General features: G+C 42.6%; 1 protein-coding gene across 3 annotated transcripts in view; it reads right to left on the bottom strand.

The window, feature by feature from the left end:
• Positions 1-19512, bottom strand: part of RTEL1 (regulator of telomere elongation helicase 1) — a 99066-nt gene extending 79554 nt beyond the window's left edge. For all 3 annotated transcript variants that reach the window (XM_026652802.1, XM_026652803.1, XM_026652804.1), the window contains exons 1-9: positions 19445-19512; positions 17275-17391; positions 14065-14251; positions 13578-13671; positions 12511-12592; positions 11095-11155; positions 9559-9634; positions 8828-8912; positions 6582-6647 (exon numbers count right to left, since the gene is read on the bottom strand). In XM_026652802.1, the coding sequence (XP_026508587.1) occupies positions 6582-6647; positions 8828-8912; positions 9559-9634; positions 11095-11155; positions 12511-12592; positions 13578-13671; positions 14065-14251; positions 17275-17376 (753 nt within the window). In that variant the 5' untranslated portion in view covers positions 17377-17391; positions 19445-19512. The remainder of the gene's footprint in view (positions 1-6581; positions 6648-8827; positions 8913-9558; positions 9635-11094; positions 11156-12510; positions 12593-13577; positions 13672-14064; positions 14252-17274; positions 17392-19444) is intronic.
• Between the last annotated feature and the right edge of the window lie 2381 nt (positions 19513-21893).

Raw genomic sequence — 21893 nt, 5'->3', positions numbered from 1 at the left:
GTGACAAAGAATCCACCACAACCCCTGGTAAATTGTTCCAATGGTTAATTATCCTCACTGTTAAAAACTGCTACTTATTTCCAGTCCTAGGCCATGTCTACACTTACCGATAGATAGGAGCAGCTGTGTCGATTCAGCGGGTCTGCTGAAGATTCGCTAAGTTGATGGCAGAGCACTCTCCCGTTGATTCCGTACTCCAGCTCCCCGAGAAGAGTAAGTTAAGTCGGCAGGAGAGCATCTCCCATCGACACAGCGCAGGGTAGGCACCATGGTAAGTTGACCTAAGCTACGTTGACTTCAGTTACGTTATTTATGTAACTGAAGTAGTGTAACTTATGTCGACTTACCGCGGTAGTGTAGACAAGGCCTATATTTGTCTAGCTTCAACTTCCAACCACTGGATCTTGTTATAACTTTGTCTACTAGACTGAAGAAACCTCTATTATCAAATTTCCATTCCCAATGTATGCACTTATAGGTAACCTTATTCTTCTCTTTAATAACTAAATAGATTAAACTCCCGGGGTCTCTCACTATAAGGCATATTTTCCAACCTTTAATCGTTCTTGTGGATCTTCTCTGAACTCCAATTTTTCAACATCCTTCCACTTTTCAGAGTCACTGCTTCCCAGGATAGATTCCCCAAACATGAAATTGTGGCCTACATTTTTTGTTCCTAGATGTATCTAGTACTAGGGATGTATAACTTTGCATTTGGCCATATTAAAACAAATATTGTTTGCTTGCACCCAGCTTACCAAATGATCTGAATCACTCTGTATTAGGGACCTGTCTTCTTCATTATTTACAATTCCCCCAAACTTTGTCTCATCTGCAAACTTTATCAGTCATGATTTTGTGTTTTTTTCCAGGTCATTGATAAAAATATGAAATAGCAGAGATCCAAGAATGAATCCCTGCAGGACCCCACTAGAAACTCACATGCCTGATGATGATTCCCTATTTACAATTACATTTTGGGACCTGTCCACTAGTTTTTAATCAATTTTATGTGTGCTATTTGATTTTGTATAATTAATTTCTTAATCAAAATGTTCTGTGTTACCAAGTTAAATGCTTTACAGAAGTCTAAATATATTACATCACTTCTATTACCAATTTGTAATCTCATCAAAGGTACCAGGTTAGTTTGAGAAGATCTATTTTCTATAGACCCATGCTGATTGGCAGTAATTATATTACCCTCCTTTAATTCTTTATTGAGTCCTGTATCAGTCTTTCCATTACTTTGCCTGGGACTGATAACAGGCCTATAATTACCCGGTCATCATTTTCATACTTTCTAAATATTAGCACAACATTAGTTTTCTTCCAGTCTTCTGAAACTTCCCCAGTGTTCCAAGAGTTATTGAAAATCAACATTAATGATCCCACAGAGCTCTGCAGTCAGCTCCTTTAAAACACCTGAATGCAATTCCTCTGTATTTCTCGAATACTGAATTCCCCTATGTGGGATGCAACACGTTTTGAATTAGCAAATTGTCATCTATAATATTTACAAATTCTGAGGACATTTTAGTACTGGCTGCACAGGAACCCCAGCATGTCATTCAGATTGAAATCCTCCATGATAATGCAATTTTTTCCGTATGCATTATAGTTAGGCACTCGAGGAGATGGTCATCCTATTCCTTAGGGTGATAGGGTGGTCTGTAGCAGACCCCAATTAGTACTAGGGATGTAAAATTTTAAATGGTTAACTGGTAAGCATTAGTCTTACCGTTAACCCCCAGCCCTGGGCTGGCCAGAGCAGCCCCAGCCCCTCTCCCTTTAATCGATTAACTGGTTAAACAATGTAATTTTAATCATTTAAATGGTTAACTTTTTAAACTATATTTACATCCCTAATTAGTACCCCATCTTGTGCTATATCTGTTAGGACACTGATACGTAAGCATTCAAGACAATTTGCTTCTGACTTGTCAGTGACTCAAACACATAATGCCACTTCTGACACCATGCCACTACTCTTCCCCTTTTGCCCACTCAAACCTTTTAAATAGCTTAAAACCACTGACGTAGCATTCCAATCATGCAAACCATCCCACCCAGTTCCAGTAGTACCTACACTCAGTTGAATTTATGCTCAAATAAGCAATTCCAATTCCTCTTGTTTACTACACAGGCTCCTAACATTGGTGTATAGACAAATAAAGAATTTCTTCGGTTCACATCTCTTGGTACTTTGATTAATTTTGTTCTCAACATCATGGTTTGTTGTAACTGAGTGCTTACTTCTCCCTTTTCACCATCTCGTTTGTTGCTAGTTTAATGCCCTCCCTGTCAAGTCTAGCCAGCCTATAGTCTAGAAGAGTGGTCCCCATTCTATTGAGATAGAGGCCATGCAAAGTGGACAGTCCCCTCACCCCTACAGAAGGTGGACCAATGTTTCACAAAACCTAATCCTTCTGCCATTTACCTAGCTAGCGGTTTATTCTAAAGTCTTCTGCCTTCTGTCTTCCCTTGCTCATAGCAAATGAAGGATTTCAGAGAAAATCACTAGAACATTCCTCTCCTTCAGTACCCTTCTGAGTTCCCTGAAGTCATCTAAGATCTGTGAGGTATCCCAGGAAACAGCATCATTAGTGCCTTATGCATCATTACCAGTGGATCTCTGCCTGCTGAGTTCAGAAGCCTATCCAGTCTTCAAGTCACATCTGGTGTCTTTGCTCCATGAAGACAGCACACCATCCTGTTTTCTGCCTGCTCCTTTGGAAAGGATGTTCTTCTTCTTCGTACAGAATCCCCAAGGAGGATTTTCTGTCTTCCTTGGTTGGTTGGAGATCTCTTTGTGGGTACATTTGATTGTTTTGTGGGTTGGGCTGAACAGCCAACCACAGGTATGTCCTGTACAGCTCATTGTTTCATTTGACCAGCTGCATCTTCACAGATGATATCCTCAGTTTCTATGCTCATAGACTCTTAGACTTTAAGGTCAGAAGGGACCATTATGATCTTCTAGTCTGACCTCCTGCACAATGCAGGCCACAGAGTCTCACCCACCCACTCCTGTAACAAACCCCTGACCTATGTCTGAGCTACTGAAGTCCTCAACTTGTGGTTTAAAGACGTCAACATGATTATTATTAGATTCTTCTACTTATGTGGAACTCCTCCTGGACTGATTCTATCTGGTGGTCATGGCCTGCCCCTCCTCTCCTGCCTCCAGCCATGTAGAATGCACCTGAACTTCTTGCCTCTGATGGTTACAAACTGCCTGGTCTCCCCTCCGGTTCCCAATCTCCTTCGGTGACCAATTTCTTCCTTTCTTGAATCTGGGGTGGCAATGCTTCCTGAATCTGGATGTCCAATAACTCCTCAGCCCCTCTCATACTCTGTGGTGTATGCGCTTGTCCTTCCAGACCACAAATATTTCCTTCCATAAAATTTTACAGGAATCAAACCATTCCTGTCCTTTGGAGGACTTGTTCTGGATTTGAACTTGGGACCTCTCACACAAGTAAAAATCATACCGCTAGACCAACACATATATGAAGATGCAGTCCCTTGCACTCAAGATTTTACAATCTAAGATGGCAAGTAATGAATGAAGTAGAGGGATAAAATACAACATACATACATGCCATCTTAAATTTAAATAATATATACACACACAGAAATAAAGAAAATAAGTATCAACTATGGAGAAGGGAATTGAATAATCTTACGTGAGAGATGTGGTCTAATGGGCTGAATACTCCCCAATTCTAATCTTAGTTTTGACAATACTTCTCTGTCACCTCGGCCAAGTCACAACCCTCTCTGCCACAGTTTCCTCATCCATAAAATGAAGATGGTATTGACCTTCCTCCCAGCTGTGAGAAATAGTAAGGACTTGCTTACATGGGGAAACTAAGATGCAGAATAAGCTATTATACAATAGCTATACTGGAATAGCGCCCCACATGCATGTTATATTTTGGAATAAAAGTCAATTTTATTCTAGAATAGAGTCATAAAATGTAAGGCCAGAAGGAACCACCCAGATCATCTAGTCTGATATATCCTGTACAGTACAAGTCACCAACACTACCTGCACACTAAACCCATCAAGCAAAATTAGAACAAAGTATTACAGCCCACAGGAGATTTGACTATTATGTTCCACAGGAAAAGAATAAGAGGGATTGAGGGGCACCACTGCCCAAGGCCCCTGCAAAGAGTGTCTACAGGGTAAGCAAAACAGCTTATTCCAGAATAACTATTTCAGTCAATTTCCCTGTGTAGACAAGCCCTAAGACTTATAACATGCTGTGAAGAGGAAAAGCTCTGTGGGAACCCGGTTCACTTTTTAATGGAAAGGACTATTTCGATTAAGGCAGCAAATATAGTATTCCAACACTAAAAATAATGTCTATACCTACCTCAGGCCAAACATCCTCCACTTCTAGCAGCCATTTTGCAGCAAAATAGACAACAATGCAAGAACAGGCACTCTAGAAAATAAACATTGCCGCTGCCAGAGAGAAATTCAAAGCGGTGTAATTTGGCAGATCAGGGAACACATTTTAAGAGTTCCTTTATACTTCATTATCCAAGCACTGAACTAGTGTTTGAGCCAGTTAGGGGTATGATCTTGTAATGCAACACCTTCTGATATCTTCTTGATAAGAGGAGGGTGCTCCGGCAGGAATCCAATCTTCCCTTTACAGAGTTCCTATTGAAAGAGGCCACCAGCTGTTTGTTTGTTCTTAAAAAAAAACTCAACAAATACGCTTGTGAAATAAGTCTGATTTTCTACCATTGCTGAGACACTCACTTGCTATCCAGCATTTAAAGGTGAGATAGCCCAACATGTCAGAGCAGAACTAATACAACGCGGTGTGGTGCCTGGGGGGAAGGCTCTGTTTGCAATAAAGTACATGAAACTACATCAGAGTCTGCTTTTCCAGGTTCCATCTACAACTCTACAAGGTAGTACTCACTGCTAGCAGAGACTTAATACTTTCATCATGGAGTTCACATTCCATAGAAGCCGAACCATTCTAGACCTAGAATCCTTCTTTCCAAAATGTTTGCTTTTTGAACACCTAATTTGCACGTGCAGCTACTGCAGCTGTATGTTCAAGTGACTCGTTTAGACAGATGTACTAGTTAGGCACATAACTAAATATCTAAGCGCAGCAATACCTGAGTGTGCAAGCACAGAAATTCTGTGCACTTTTGACAATAAGAACCAGAATGATCAAATCTGGTTAGTTATTCAGTAAGCAAATACAATTCCACATCTCTTCCAACTGCAGCACAAACACCTGAAAAACCAGAACTGGACCAGACGACTATGGCAAGAATTGTTCAGTTTCTTCACTAATAATCACTTCTTCACTTCTAATCACCAATTATACAACAAACAAGCTAGGTGCTCCAGGGCTGCTTGCCAAACGAAGTACCTAGCAATTTCCTGATTCTGCAGTCATCTGAACAACATTCCATACGAAACTGATAACCCCTTCTCTGCTGGAAAGTGCAGGTCAAATCCCTGGTGTCAGCTGCCAGCAGATCCAAAGATCTGCCAGGATTGCTTCAGGAAAGCCTGACTCAGAAGCGATAAGGCTGTGCAAGACTCTTACACAAGAACAGTAAATAACAGTTCTGCCAAGCACAGAATTACTCGGGGGCTCTGCTGTACTGTAAATGTAGGTCTTTCAGATAGGTTTGCAATATCTAGCACTGAGTATAAACTGCTGAGTCTAAAATGGTCTGTGTGCTCACTAGGCTTAATCACTGGTTTGAAAAATCCATCCTACTTCATCATTATGTAAAAGTTTTACCTGTAATGCGGTGATATTCAGCGTGCTTCAGGAGCCAAATCAACAATGAACATTACCCAAAAGAGCCATAGTAGTATGAATTCATTGTTTCACTTACTGTCGTACTATATATAAACAGTAGGACAGGGGACATACTGAGTCCATATAATTCTCACAGCAAAATGACTGACCAAGTATTATTATTTTATCAACTAAAATTGGTTAATAACATAGTAAAGGCATCCTGATTGATTAATAACTTAGACTGGTTAATAATCAAATCACACAATTTTAATATCATGTGCTCCCAAAAGCCACAGGAGACACATTAAAGAGCCACTTGTGGCTCACGAGCCTCTATCGGAGTATCACTGCTGTAACGTGTTCTCTTTGCTCTATAACCAATACACTTTCAGTGAAGGGCACAATGTAAGAAGCTGCACGGATTGTATTAGATCTATTTAATTCCTTGGTATCAGAAATTGGGGATTCAACCACTTACAGAAATGTGAAGCCCATGACAGAAGAAGACAGAGCAATATCACACAATTATAGATGGAGAGTAGGTGTACTGCTACAGATACTGGTTTAGCTAATGCTAAGATTCATATAGAACACAAACCCACACTTCAACATAGATGGAGTCGCAAATGTATACTTAACCACCTTTCTAAACTGATCATACTAGCAGCTGAAATAATTTCTTTTACTGTAGCTTTCGCCTTGTTACAAGTAACCTACAAGGGTCAGACTTTGTGTTTGGGTGGGGAAGGGGAAATGGTGGGGGGGAAAAAATCAGATATAATTTACCACATTGTGAGCTTCATCGAGTATTACCACAGTCCCTTTCAGATCTAAGTTGTGTGCTCTCCGGCTCTAAAAGCAAAAACAAAGGGGACATGGGTGAGATAGCAACACGTCCTTTGGACACAGCTTGGTGAACTGGACCATGAGAGAGTTTGGATGGGATATAATTCACTATGGAATGTGGCAAGCAAAACAGTTCTGGCTGCTTACACTGCAACGTAGTCTCTTGAAATGGAGATAATAAAAGTGTCCTCTAGAGGTAAGAACAAGGCCATACATCTGTGCTGAAAGTTAGATGACATCATGGGTCCATCTTATGTATAATAGTCTGTCTTGTGAAGAAGGAGTGGGATTAGGGGCCAAAAGGTGAAATTGAGAGGCACTCACATGCATAAGAAAGAAGATAACACTAATACCTTAAGGGATGCATTAATTTATTATAATTCATTCTAATTTCTCTTTTTGTCGTATTTTCTACATCTCTTTTTGCAAAGATGACAAAATATAACACACCCACAGTATTATGTGCAGTACAATTATAAAGTTCAGTCAATTCATTTCCTAATACCCTCTTCATCTTTAGCTCACTTTGATACTCTGACAGCCTACAGATCAGCCTGCTCTATTTAGCACGGGTGAGGCCTCAACCGGAGTACTGTGTCCAGTTCTGGACATCTACCCTTAGGAAAGATGCGGACAAACTGGAGAGAGTCTAGAGAAATGCTAAGAAAATGATAAAAGCTTTAGGAAATCTGACCTGTGAGGAAAGCTTAAAAAACTGGGCATGTTTAGTTTTGAGAAAAGATGACTGACAGGGGACCTGATAACACTCTCCAAATATGGTAAGGGCTCTTACAAAGAGGATGGGGATAAATTGTTCTCAGTGTCCACTGAAGATAGGACAAGAAATAATGGGCTTAATCTGCAGCAACGGAGATTTAGGTTAGATATTAGGAAAAATTTTCTAACTATAAGAATAGTTATGCACTGGAATAGGTTACACCAAGGAAGGCTGTGGAATTATTGTCATCATTGAAGGCTTAGACAAACACCTCTCAGGGATGGTCTAGGTTTCCTTAGTCCTGCTTCAGCACAGGGGGCTGTACCTGATGATCACTTGAGGTCCCTTCTACCCCTAGATTTCTATGAAGTCACTACATAGAATGTCTGTTGGTTACTTCTTATTGAACAGAACATCTTGCAGGAAGCACAAGACATCAGCGCTCTGGGATCTGCATTGGCAGCCCACTGATCTCTAAGTCGAGTTTAAGATGGAATGGCCTGGGAACTGCCTACCTGAAAGACTGCCTCTCTTTTCGCTCCATACTGTAACAACTGCAGTCAGCAGAGGTGCCTCAAGCTGGATTCCCAACATTTTAAAGAGAGGAGACTACTGGCAGGGCATTCTCTGTGAGGGCCCTGGAACTCTAGAAATTGCTTTCTACCTTGATCTGAAATTGCCCAAGTTTGGTGACCTTCTGGTCATGCTGCAAAAGACATCTATTCAACAGGATTTTTGAAGACGACTGAAGGTATGTGTCCTGGGCCAAAAGAGGGGTGGAAAGGAGCTGTTTTTGAGATGACTGCCAGATCGTATAACGTTGCTGAGGATATGTCATAATATTAATTGAATGTTAGGGCACCTAAAGCCTTCCACAGGTGTCTTTTTAAATATTTAAATGTAAACAAACATCACTTTTCATACTGCATGTAAATAGCACAGATTGGTCTCTTTTACCATCATGGAGGTAACTCTTCAAAAGATACTTATTTCAAGGTATGCCACAAGTGGCAAAAAGACTGTCAGGATATAATTTAGTTTTCATTATGAACATAAGAATGGCCATACTGGGTCAGACCAAAGGTCCATCAAGCCCAGTATCCTGTCCTCTGACAGTGGTTTATTGTAAGACCAACACAAACAACATAAGGGAATTGTGCCCTGCAGGGTGAATTCCACTGACTGAATGATATTGAGCTCCTGTTAAAACCAAAAAACCCATGCTCCTTAATTGTAGGGGAGAAGGAAATTCAAAGAGCAAGATGTGAAAGTGAACCATCTTTAAGGTTCTTGATTTGAATTAGGTTATGAAGTTTTGCCTCATGTACTCTGTGCAGTGTTTTAGCTAGTTTTGAAGTGTACCACCTCAGGTGTTTGTTTGCTATGCACATTCTTTTTGGCATATCCACTAAAATCTGATAAAAAAAGATCAATAAAAAACATTTGAATTTAAAAATAAAAATGTTACCTTTGAGTCTAGTAAATAGTTGTAAGGCATAAAAATAATATCTGCTTGCTGCTTCAGGCTCCGAGATAGATAATAAGGACAAACTCTGTTAAAAAAAAGTATGAACTATAAAACAATATCCACAGAGAGACTAAAGTGCACTCTGCCGTCATTTATTATGTTTCAGGCTCTCAAAGGTTTCTAAACAGCTTTTTAATGACTGGAACATTAGATCTTAAGGCAGATGCGTCGCTTTATCCATGTGGGCCCTTCTTATTTATACTTCAGTAAAAAGGAATGCCAGACTCAATACCTAACTGTGCAGTCCAGCAAAACACAGATCAAGATACCAAAGAGGAGAAAAATGAGATGACTTAGTGGTTCAATGCACTAATCTTTCTCCCCTGAAGACCAGGATTCAATGCTGGATTAGATCATTAAATCTCTAGTGGTAAGAGATTTTGTGGTCTCATCCACCTCATAAAACCACCATAGCACCTGCATAATCAGCAGTTCCTCCTCGGGTATGCCTGACTGTGATCAGTATCTGGTCTCTGCAGCAGATCAGGACTCAAATACACCATCAGCTCTAGGAAGAGGCATTAAGGTCTCAGTGCAGATGGATTTCTTGAGAGTTCTTTGCACACGTCACTACTCGACTCTTGTCATTGCTGCTCATCTGGAACTTATAGGGGGGTCAAGTTCATACAAATGCATACCCCAGAACAAGAAGGACAGTGCGGAACTTTTACCTGTGCTTGTTTCCATTTTTAACCAGGTCTTCAATATCTAAGATGGAGTTGGTCAGTTCCTTCTCTGTACTCTTCTCTGTGAAGGAGAAACGAACAGTTACAGAAATCGAAGAAAATAATTACATAAACATAATCACATGTGGGGACTGTACTTCGCTCCACATTCATTGGATTCTATCAAAGTCTCTTATCTTGATTCCCTGGATTGAAACTAAGGCCTAAGGTTATTCTCTGGAGCTCCACCAGCATAGAGTGCTCCGGTTGTTATTTACTCCTCGATGCACAAGCTTCAGTCAAACACACATTAGCATTTGAAGATTTCCGTCAATTATTTTGTATTTTGTTCCATCCACTCCATGGAGAACTGTTTTATAAATAGTGTTTGATTTTTACCCTAATGTCCATATTGCAAGAAATAATCCTGCACTGGACCTCTTGGGATGGCCTAAATGTAACCTAGCAGGTCCTTTTCCATCTTTAATTTCTATTATTCTATGAAACCTGGCCCTGTGGCTTCCAAATTCCAGGACAGGCTCCAAGAAATGTGAACACCTGTTGATTTAACTCTTAATTACATTTTTCATAATAAGCCACAACATATGTAGATGATCGTTTGTGAGCTAATACACATGTTGGTGCCATAATTTTTTCAATGGTTTAGTCCTAAGCTAATTTCTGGTTTGCTCAGTTCCTGCAGCCCAAAATTCAATGACCCGAATGCCTTATAATTCACTCAGGCAAGAGGAACTGCTATCCTTTCCTTAACTTGGTCTTGTGCTGAAGAACTGTTTGTGTGTGTGCATATTAGTAAAAATTCAGGACGCCAGTTTACTGGTCTACGCTTCATCTTAAAATATACAGAACCACAGGTTTGAACCCTAGCACAGTCAACCCAGCCCATCATCCTTCAGAGGATACGATAAGCACAATACAGTTTATTGAACGGGGGTTCTGCAAGGATGTTTAAAACCATCTGCACTTGAAGACAAGGGGTCTGTCGTCCCACACCAGCAGACTCCTTGGCTACTTCCTCCCTGCTCCCTCACACTGTGTATCATGTAGCATGCTGGTTCTCTGCTGAGTTGCAGTTCAGTAGTGCTGACAACTGTTTGGTGACTAACATGATATTAATTTGTGGTCTGATTCAAATCCCAAAACCCACTTTCTCATTTAGCTCAATTACTAGCAGCCACAGCAAAGAGGCCAAGAGCGGAATGGGCATGTAGAAAGAAATACACTCTCACTCCTAGAAGGGCCTCACCAGTTCAGGGGTGAAGCCTATTGCCGGGATTATATGGATAATTTGCACTGCTGCTGCTCTTGCTCTGTTTTGTGGACAAATTAAAAAGATTTCAGCCTTCAGGGATATCAATCCTGTACCTTTCCTGAGCATTAGCTTAAAAACCTATTAAAAGTAAATGTACATGCATACATTCAGTTGCCGATGGGTTCTCTCATTCCTTTTCAACTTCCCCATCCACCTGCCAGGTATCTCTCTGCCCAAAATCAGGGCATTGCCTCCACAGCCAAACTTACCCTCCACATTGTTATAGAAATGGCAAGTACGAGCCATCACTTTCATTCGGCACATGTGGATCTGCAAGACAAAGCACATTTCAGGCACAAAGGCACAGCTGGCCCAAGGCTGTGGAGGGAGGGGCAGGGTAAATGAACATATTCAGTGACACCAGCTCAGCATAATAAGGAATGGGGAAAGGTTTCTCTAAAAAAAAAAACAATCCCTTTTCTTCTCACATTTTCTGCAGACCTTGATCACGGTGCAGCATCTACCCCAACCATTTATTTATTTATTTTATTTAAATTTTAATTTAACCAAGCACAACGGAGGATCAGGTTATAATCCACAGCCTACGAAACATGTGGCTTCACTGGGCTCCTTCATAATGAGGCTGCCATTTGTTCCTAAATTTCTCCATCTCCTAGGATTTTTCTTGTACATCCATCGTTATGCCTCCATACTTCCCACAGATAGGTCCCCTCCCCAGGGGCATCCACCTGCCCGAAGAAGAAGCCAAACCTCCCTCTGAGACCCTTTTAATACTGCCTCTTTATTCAGCTACTAAGAGGGCCTGCAGAAATGCAGCATGCTAGAGCACCAAGCTAGAAGCAATGCATACCAGATCATCAACAATGAGAATCAAATAGGGGGATACCAACAAGTTGTCCTGCCAAAGAAAAAGGGGAAAAAACCCTCTGAGCATCACCAGTATGTTGAATTGCTATGGCACCTTTCATATAAAGACTTAAATGCCTTACATACATTAGGCCATGTAAGGGAAGTAGTATTGAACCCAATTTAAAAATAAGGAAACTAAGGCAGAGAGAAAAGGGACACCAGCCATTTGAAATTTAGTCAATTTCAGGGAAAGAATCAAATATCATTGCAAGGCCTACACCTGCCTACAAATCCCTGGGCCAATCTTTGCAGTTTTACAATCAGATTTTCCTCTCCGTGTTCTTTCCTTCCCCATTGGTATGTAAAACACCCAAACAAACAGGGGGAAAGTGACAGACTACTCAGTTATTTTCCCCCATTAGTCTTTTTTCAGCTACGGTAGTCCTTAACATTACATGTGACAGCAGTAGGTAAAACATTTTCAATCAGGAGCATGATTTTTAAATTGATGGTGTCATTTTAAACTACTTGCCCTGGGTCACTTGGCAAGCAAGTGGCAGGACTGGAAGTTGAATGCAGAAAACTAATTCACATGCTCTCACCCGTCACAACCCCTCTTGGAAAGGTAAATCCCAGAACTTAATTCTTCACTAACAGAGCAGGACAAGAACACAAACTTTCTATAGCACTCCAACTGTACGGTCAACTAATACCTCTGAGTTTCGCCAAGGATTGTAATGAACTTCAGCGTTAGCAGTTACATGCCTTAAAGCCAAGATACGGTCACTTACACGTATGAGCTGTTGTGTTCTTACCTGCATGTGATTACTTTCCTGTCTCTTAACTTCAGGGTTAATACAAAGCTGCTCTCTGGAGCCCAACACACACACCTTTGGCCTATTTAAACAAAACACAGAAATAGCTGGTATTAAAAAAAGGAGGAGGGGACAAGAGAGAGAAAAACAGACTTTTGAACACATATGTTGCTAGCTTGAGTCAAGTATTTCAAATGTGAAAGTTGGCTGGGAAGAATAAAAGTGGGTGTCAGAAATTTGGGAATCTCAAGGCTTTTCAACAGCGACATTTCTCATCTAGAACATCACAATTTTTTTTGTAGCAGCAATAAATTCTCAAACTTAAATATGCATTAATGAAATTATTTTGATGGGGGCAGGGAGTAATCAATAGTAGCTTTAGTCAACTCTCTCAAAAAGCACCCCCACAAAATCTAGATCCCGTTATACCACCAGATCTAATTACCATGGACCTAAAAAAGAACCCTCTCGCACCAGAATCTATTTCTGAGATAGCAGGGAGATTGGATTAATGATAATTTACTGCAGAAGCTGTGGCTGAAGGCAAGCATTCAAAATAGCTTTGTTAATTGAAAAGATATACAGATACGCAAGTGGTTACTAACTGACAAATTACAAAAAACAGAACCATGGAGCTACATGAAACAGCACCATTGGCAGGAATACAAGCAAAATGTTCTATTAACCCAGATAAACTGAAAAATCCATCTCGCCCTGAAGAAAATATGAAGCACATTTCTTTTCATACACAAAAAAATTTACAGGCTTGACTGGAAAACCACACTTTTTCAAAGGAACTTTTGAAGTAAAGGGGATTATATACAGGAAACTTTGGGATAGGAGCGAGAAAAGGAAGAAGAATGGGAAGAACAATCCTCAGCATGGGGAAAAGCTACACAGTGAGTCAGAGAAGTTCAGTTTCCATCCATCTGCATTATGAGAATTGCATTCCAAGGGATACATCATCAGATATGTAGTCATCCCAACACAATTCAAATAATCCCTGAAATGACTGGGTTTCTACCCTTTTACTCTGACTGAAAAGCATTTTCTTAATGTGTATTTACCTGTAGACAGTGCTCTTTAACTCACTGATGACCTGAGTAAGCTGAGAATGGGTTCTGGAGGCATAAATTATTTTAGGAACATCAGTGTAATAAGCTGCCAAAGGGAGAAAAAAAGAAAAAAAATTATTAGCGCTAAACAGAAGGAAGAGCTAAAGATATCATTAGCCTGCTTTCCCCAGCTGGTGCTATGGTAACAGTGTGGCTTATGGAGACAGCAAGGAATTTTACAATCCAACTCTTCACCTACAGGAAATGAGCTAAGTGGATATTTTTACTGCCCTGTAGCAAGGAGAAAGGTTAAGTGAGACATCTTTAGATTTACATCAGTAAAAGGTAAGTGTGAAATAATGCTTTAGCTGCTAAATAATGCCATTCTGACATTCACAGGTACATGACAAGGATAAAAGAAATACTAATCATCCCCTATCATTCCTTCAAGGTTCCCAACCAAGTATAACAGTCAAAGCCTGCTTGCTGGGACATTTACCTGGGATTTCAGCATCACCCCAGGACGACATGGGTCTGTCAGGAAAGAGTTCCACTCCATTCATTCGCTGTGCAATTTTCCGTGCCGAGATGGTATCTTTAAAATGCTCCCGCCAAGCCAGAGTGGTACAGAGGAGGCACAAGGTCTTCCCTGTACCCGTGGGACTCTCCAAAATGCCATTCACCTTCTTAATGTTGGGGGAGAAGGGAGGAAAATTTGGGGACAACTCAGAAATTTGCCTAGCATTGACCACCTTATAGTACAGTATTTTCCCAGGAATAAGAATAATCACATCACTGTACAGATTTATGTAGCATGATATACCTTCCACTAGAAACATATATGTACATGCTTATAAGCCTGTAAAAGCTGCCACATAGAGGTACAACCTGTAAGAGCCTTTACCCCAGTCAAGTATCAGGGGGTAGCCGTGTTAGTCTGTATCCACAAAAACAACGAGGAGCCCGATGGCACCTTAAAGATTAACAGATTTATTTGGGCATAAGCTTTCGTGGGTAAAAAAACAAAACACTTCTTCAGATCCACTTTGTGGGTAAAAAAAACACTTCTTCAAAAAAACCACTACTTCAACCTAAAACACAGATTCATGGACTATTTTATCCTTTAATTAGCACAGAAATTCTCCATACTTTGCTTAACACATGACAAATTTTAGGTTAAAATAAAGGAAAATATTATAAGCTGCTGCCTTAGGCTAAAATTGGAAATGATTATAAGACTGTAAATGGTGACTGAGTTGCTAAGCAAGTTAATAGTTTAAACATACACTCCACATCACAAGATTGAATCACGCAGTATAGATGGTTTACACCAGGGATAGAACTGTGCCCATGACCTGTTTTTAAATATTTTATGTCTGTAGACCAGACATTACAGAATGCAATTTGTTTTAAAACTTTTATGCCTGGGTTATGCATTGACCAGAGCAAATTATGTCTAAACACTATTAAGAAAGGCCATTCATAAAACACGTTTAAAATGATATCTGCTTTTACATCCCAACATCAGTGGGAGTCTACTGAGCAACTAACATTGCAGCTGTGGTGAGGCTGAATTCTGGAGTGTCATGGAGAGTAAAACTTCTCTTCTTCCACAAAAGAGCTCAGGTCTTGGATAGGGTGGAACAAAGAACATGAATCTCAGAAAAACTACTTTAGGCACTCCAGGCAAAGAATAATCAGTATTTTGGAAAGTGTTTCCTTATTTGTTTGACATTCACTAAGACTATATTACGGAAATGCCAAGTAGATAATACCATAAGTACACCATCATTTTTTAAAATTAAGGACAGATTGCATGAACATAAGGACTACTTATTTAGTTTTCTTTTCTTTTTCCAAGTTTCGGAGAGAGGGAAGAAAAAACCTACCTACATTTCTGCCAAAAGATTTAACACTATAACATTTCTGGCATTGTTTTTTTTTAATTGCATGCTAAAAAATATGTACAATTAAAAATAAAGTCTCGTGGAGTGGAAAGCAGAGAGTATATGGACAAGAAAGGAGAAAAACTAGGTATTTTTTTCATTAGTAGTTTAAATTGTGAGAGTCTCCTTTCGCAGTTTGCAAACCAGATAACTAGGGCCCTACCAAATTAACAATTCACTTTCGTCAATTTCACAGCCATGGGGGTCTTAAAATTGGTCAATTTCACAATTTCAGATGTTTACATCTGAAATTTCAGGTGTTGTAACTGTGGGGGGTCCTGATCCAAAAGGGGATTGTGGGGGGGGTTTCTAAAGCTGTTGAAGGGGGGTTACAGGATTGCCATACTCACTTCCGTGCTACCTTCAGACCCCAGCTCTGAAAGCAGCAGCTGCAGTTTCCTGCAGCTAGAGCAGGTTCCCAGAGGTGGAGGTAGGTCCGATCTCCCCAGTGCTGCTGGGAGCACCCCAGACAGAGCCAGTGGTGGATTAATGCATGGGCCCATAGGTTGGGGGGAGGGCAGAGAAGCAGTCCCAAGCTCGACTGCCCAGAGCCACAGGGGATGAGGGGGCAGCCCTGGGCAGGAGCTGGAGCTGCGGGGGGCGGGGGGGTGACAGCATCCAACCCAGATTCCTGATCCCAGGTTGAAGCTGCAGGGGGTGGAAGCCCCAAGCCCCAGCATGAGCCGGGGGGAGGGGGAGAGAGGCAGCACCCTGGGCAGGAGCCATGGGGGAGAGGGAGCGGAAGCCCCAGAGCTCAGGCACCCTGAGCCCGGGCAAGAGCCATGGGGGCCCAGGAGTCCGGAGTCCAGCTCTGGAGCTGCTGCAGCACAGAAGTGAGGGTGTATCACCCTCACTTCTGTGCTGCCTGTGGAGGTGGGTCTGATCTCTCCCCATAACAGCCGTGCAGGGAAAGGACAGGTCTAGTCCCTCCCCAGACCGGCTGATTTCAGGGAGTTCAAATTTCACAGGAGAGGGCTTATTTCACGGTCTGTGACGTTTTTCATGGCCATGAAATTGGTAGGGCCCTACAGATAACCTTTTACATTAATTGCATTCTAGCTTCTACAAACTGTGATTTCTGATAAAGACAAGAATTAAAATTCCACAGTAAATCACCAGGGAAAAGGTTACTGCACAGCCTCTTTCTTAAAAACCATTTTAAATATTTTTTTCACATTACAAAAACCATTTACCCGCCATGCTATACAAACAGCCTTTAAATGTTACAATACCTTCAAAACATCCGATACGCTAGTCAATTTATTTTCATGTTCGTTTCGCTTAAAACAACCAAACTGATTTTTTATTTTTATTTTTAAATAAATAAAAGGGCTTGCTCTTGGGCTCGGACCTGGCCCCCTACGGCAGAGAAATCCTAACAGTTATGAACCTCTTTCCTCCCCACCCCTGCCAAAAAAATATCTACATTATAAATTTCACCCTCTTGAGGTACCGAGTTATATCATGGCCTGGTACTGCTTGTGGACAGAATCAAATTGTGTTGTAAACACAAAACAGAACCCTGGGCTAAAGCCCTATAAAGAGCAGGCTCTGTAACATGATTATAATTCAACCTGATCACAGGTAAAACCCTGTCACTTGACACAGTAAAATCTGCATTGTAGGAAGAAGGAATTATTTTGGAAACACTGACACTCCAAATCCTAAATCGCCCTTCCCACCCATTCCCCAACACAAATGGATCCCAAAGGAGTCCGCCTGACCAGTGCTGGAAATTTACTGTAACCTCTCCCAGTGCTTACCTTCTGGAGGCACTCAAGCACTTTAATCATGTATTCCTCCTGACATCTGTATGGTTGAAAAGGAAAGTCCACTGCGATGCCATTTAATGTTATCTTGGGCATACTTTATCTTACACACTGAAAGCACAGAAACCAAGAGCATGCTTTATCATGTGTAATTTACAGCACACAAGAAGAAGCATATATGCTAAATAAGTACATACTGCAACTTCTCATTAAAATTCATTGAAATTACACTTATATGGTAGATGAGAGTATTGTCATTTCATTTTTAGGCAACAATATTGCCAGCAAATCACTACTTACAACAGCTACAAAGTTCACAAGGATTTAGGGCCCAATTCTGCAAAGATCTAAGCACACTCTTGTAAGTAGTCCAATGCATGCAATGCAACTGCTCACAGGAGTAAAGTTATTCACAAACTTCAATCTTTGTAGAATCACACCATTAATGCGGCCATGGACTACGCCAAATTTATTATTCTATTTATGTTTGTTAGGGGGCATTTAGTGGAATAGAATGGGCAGTCCATCATTGGAAACTAAATAAATTAATACTGTCAATTTAGAGTTATGTATATCCAAAGCATGGGAGAAGTGCATGTAGTTTAATGTTAAACACAGAGAGCATAAACGACTTGGTCACCTCAAATACTCCCAGTCCTGTCAAGTCTCCCTGCTTTGGGAGAGTCCCTCCTGTCTATTCACTTCAAAGATCTGTTTCTAGAAGAATTTGGCTATTTACATCTCAAACATTTTAAATCTCCCTTTTGTTTTTTTCTTTAAAGTGTCCCTCATTCAAATTGCACAGGCTTCCGGCAGCCTTGCCCACCCAAGTACTGTCCCAAGTTTCATACTTCTGTTGCACTGATTTGACTAAAGCTGTTGGTTTAAATGAGTGCAAAAATCTGCACAGACCCTCTTATGTCACTTTAAGGGTAGCCTCTTTAGGCCTGGCCTACACCTAAAAATGAGATCAACCTAGCTACTTCGCTTAGGGTTGTGAAAAATTTCATGCGCTGTACAACATAATTAGGTTGACTTAAGTCCCCCCACAGACACAGCTAGATGGAGGGAAGAATTCTTCCAGAGACCTACTTAGTGCCTCTGGGAGAGGTGGATTAACTAGATTGATGGAAAAACCCTTCCATTGATGTAGGAAGTATCTATGCTATGGTGTTGCAGCAGCATAGATACAGCACAGTACAGGGTAGCCACTCACATGTTCCCAGAATACTGGACACTTCAGCACTTCCAGGAACAGCGTGAGTGCACCTGCCTGTGTGACCTTGGCCCTGCCAGCCGGACCTACCTGACCTTGCAAGCAGAATGTGTACAAGGTCAGGTCGGTGGGGACGAAGTACTGTTCAAAACGCCATTCCCCCAACGGATAGCGACAAAGCCCTGTCCAGTTTTGTCCCAGTAGTGGATAGGGGGCCAACCGCCCGAAAAGGGAACTGTCTTGTATAAAATCAGACAAGTGGCCTCCCTAGCACCGTCGCTGTGCCGCTGTAGTGTAGTCACGCTAAACCAGTGGTTTTCAACCTTTTTTCATTTGCAGACCCCTAAAAAACTTCAAATGGAGGTGCAGTGCCCAGGGACATTTTAGACATAGTCTGTGGACCCCCTGGGGTCCACCCCCCCACACACAGATTGAAAACCAGTGGTAAGCACAGCCTTTTATACCCCCCTCAGCCATAGTCCGCAGACCCTCAGGGGTCCACCACCCACAGGTTGAAACCTTAACCTGACTCCTAATCAGCTCAGGTCAAATCACCATGGGCCACCCGGGAGCTGACCCACGCAGAGGCTTTGCACGCCCACTACAGAAATACTTCCATTCCAAGGAGGAGTGCGGGCCCCTTGTCTAGACAGGGCCTGAGAAGCCGCCCAGGAAGGGCTGCGGCTGTGCCCGGAGGAAGGCCGCACACGCGGCCTTCCCCGAGGAGCGGCCTTCCCCCCCCCACCCCCATGAGCCCGCCAGAGGCGCAGAGCCGCGGCGGCCTGGCCCCGAGGGGTCCTAATGGGGGTCGGGGGCTGGGATGGGAGCCTGAGGGCGCTGCTCCGCCGGTTACCATGGAAACACGGCGGAGCGGCCGGGCTAGGAGGACCCGGGGCAGAGGCCAAGCCCGGAGCAATTAGTAAATGGTTCCCGCCGTCCCTCCCTCACCTCCCGCTCCGGCGTTCGCAAGGCCCGCGCCTGGTGCTCACGGGCCCGCCCGCCACGGGGGCGAGGCCATGACGCACTTCCTTGGCCCGCCCTCCGCCGTCATGCTGTGCGTCACTTCCGCCTCCTCTGTCCCGCCAGGCCTGCTCTCGCGAGGACTGGCCGCGCGGGGCGGGGCGGGGCGCTTTCATGAGGGGTCATTGGGAGAGGGAAGGAAGCGCGCGGCCAGGGTCTGGCCCAGCAGGTGCCTGGTAGAGCGACGCCATTTTGGGGGTGTCCTTTGCTCACCTCAGTGACAGGACAAAGGAGCCAAGTGTGTGAACGAATCCGACCCCTTCAAAGGCGGTTTGGCTCCCCTCAGGCCAGCCCCAGCTGGGTCGAGCGGCTCGGCAAGCCTTACCTCAAGGGCCCCACCTTACCTTGGCCAGCATGTCTCTCCCCCGCGCGGGCCTGCGTTGGGCGGGGTGGCTGCTCCTGTCCCGCCTCGGGTAGCTGAGTTTTAGGGGTGTCCGTGTGAAGCGTAACAAACCATGCAGGATCCTTGCTCGCCCTCTTCCAGGGATAGTGTTCTGTCATCACGGTGAGCGGTGTAGTGTCTGCAGCCAGACTGCGAATGCGATCTGCCAGGGGGCTTGTGTTAGTGGGGAATGCGGAACCCCTTTGTTTTCCGCCTACCTTCAGTTCCCTGGCGCTGGTTCCTCGTCTCGGCACTTGCCCAGGAACTGCTGCAGCGGAATCTCAAAAAACGAGGCGTCCTTGTGGCACCTTAGAGACTAACAAATGTATTTGAGCATAAGCTTTCGTGGGCCAAAACCCGGGTTTTAGCCCACGAAAGCTTATGCTCAAATAAATGTGTTAGTCTCTAAGGGCTGGTCTACACTGGGGGGGGGAATCGATCTAAGATATGCAACTTCAGCTACGAGAATAGTGTAGCTGAAGTTGACATATCTTAGATGGATTTACCTCACGTCCTCACGGCGCGGGATCGACGGCCGCGGCTCCCCCGTCGACTCCGCTTCCGCCTCTCGCCCTGGTGGAGTTCCAGAGTTGACGGGGAGCGCGTTCGGGGATCCATTTATCACGTCTAGACGAGACACGATAAATCAATCCCCGATAGATCGATTACTACCTGCCAATCCGGCAGGTAGTGAAGACCTACCCATTGGTGCCACAAGGACTCCTTGTTCTTTTTGCTGATACAGACTAACTCGGCGACCACTCTGAAAAGTGGAATCTCAGTTACTCAGACCAAGGGCTTTTCCCAGATGTATATGCTCGTAATGAATTCCTGAGTCACTTCGGACAGGTGGGTTAGTCTAGGGCAGGGGTAGGCAACCTATGACACGTATGCTGAAGGCGGCACGCGAGCTGCTTTTCAGTGGCACTCACACTGTCTGGGGGGCTCTGCATTTTAATTTAATTTTAAATGAAGCTTCTTAAACATTTTTAAAAACCTTATTTACTTTACATAGAACAATAGTTTAGTTCTATATTATAGACTTATAGAAAGAGACCTTCTAAAAACATTAAAATTATTACTGGCACGCGAAACCTTAAATTAGAGCGAATAAATGAAGACTCAGCACACCACTTCTGAAAGGTTGCTGACGCCTGGTCTAAGGCCAGTAAGATTCTAGTGACTTGTACATGTACGTATGTAATAAAAGGAGATGCATGGTTTAATTAGATTCCCAGATTCTTCTATTATATTTCATGTACTCCTAGAAGCTAGAGATAGGAAGATCATATGAGCTCATCTAGTACAGCTCCCTGTAAATCATCTGTCTAATACTGATGATGTTTTTGAATTTCCCCATACTACTAGACAGCTATTCTATAGACAAGAAACAGGACATGCTCTCATGTAGAGGTGCCACAAAAACTTACAGATGCCATCCATTTCTAGCCAATCACAGGTGCTACAGAATTTACAGGTGCCCTCAATTTCTAGTCAATCACGCAAGATGGTATTGTCTATACAAAAGTACCCTAAATAATGTTTCATCCAATATTTGAAAATATTCTAGATAAAAGCAAACAAGCTGTTAAGCTTGAGTATATTACAAGATCTGACCTCTTTGCTGACAGAGTCAGTAAAATTCTTTTTCTGGAGGTATTCAACTGGGGGAGATTACAGCTTCGGCTGGCTTTGCCTGGCAAGCTTGTCTTTGCATTGAAGTCGTCTGGCCTATAGATTGCCTGAACTTTAGCTATTAAGTTAGTGAGCTACCTATGTACAGTTCACTTTAAGGCTGGGTCTGTACAAATGATTCTCATACAGAGCTTAAAAACTCCAGTTTCCCAACTCCTGCAGTCATAACAAAACTATACTTAACAGAGCATGCTTAATTTATCTGTCCTTAATTTAGCCTTCAGTAACTCAAGCTTCCGTAATTCAGTCGTCCTTAACAGAGTTTGTATGTTCCATGAAGCAGAGATACTTGGTTTGCAG

The sequence above is a fragment of the Terrapene carolina genome, unplaced genomic scaffold (assembly GCF_002925995.2).
Source record: "Terrapene carolina triunguis isolate 2854851 unplaced genomic scaffold, T_m_triunguis-2.0 Scaffold130, whole genome shotgun sequence".
In the NCBI taxonomy this organism is placed as follows: Eukaryota; Metazoa; Chordata; order Testudines; family Emydidae; genus Terrapene; species Terrapene triunguis.
This window is presented reverse-complemented; position numbering and strand designations above follow the sequence as displayed.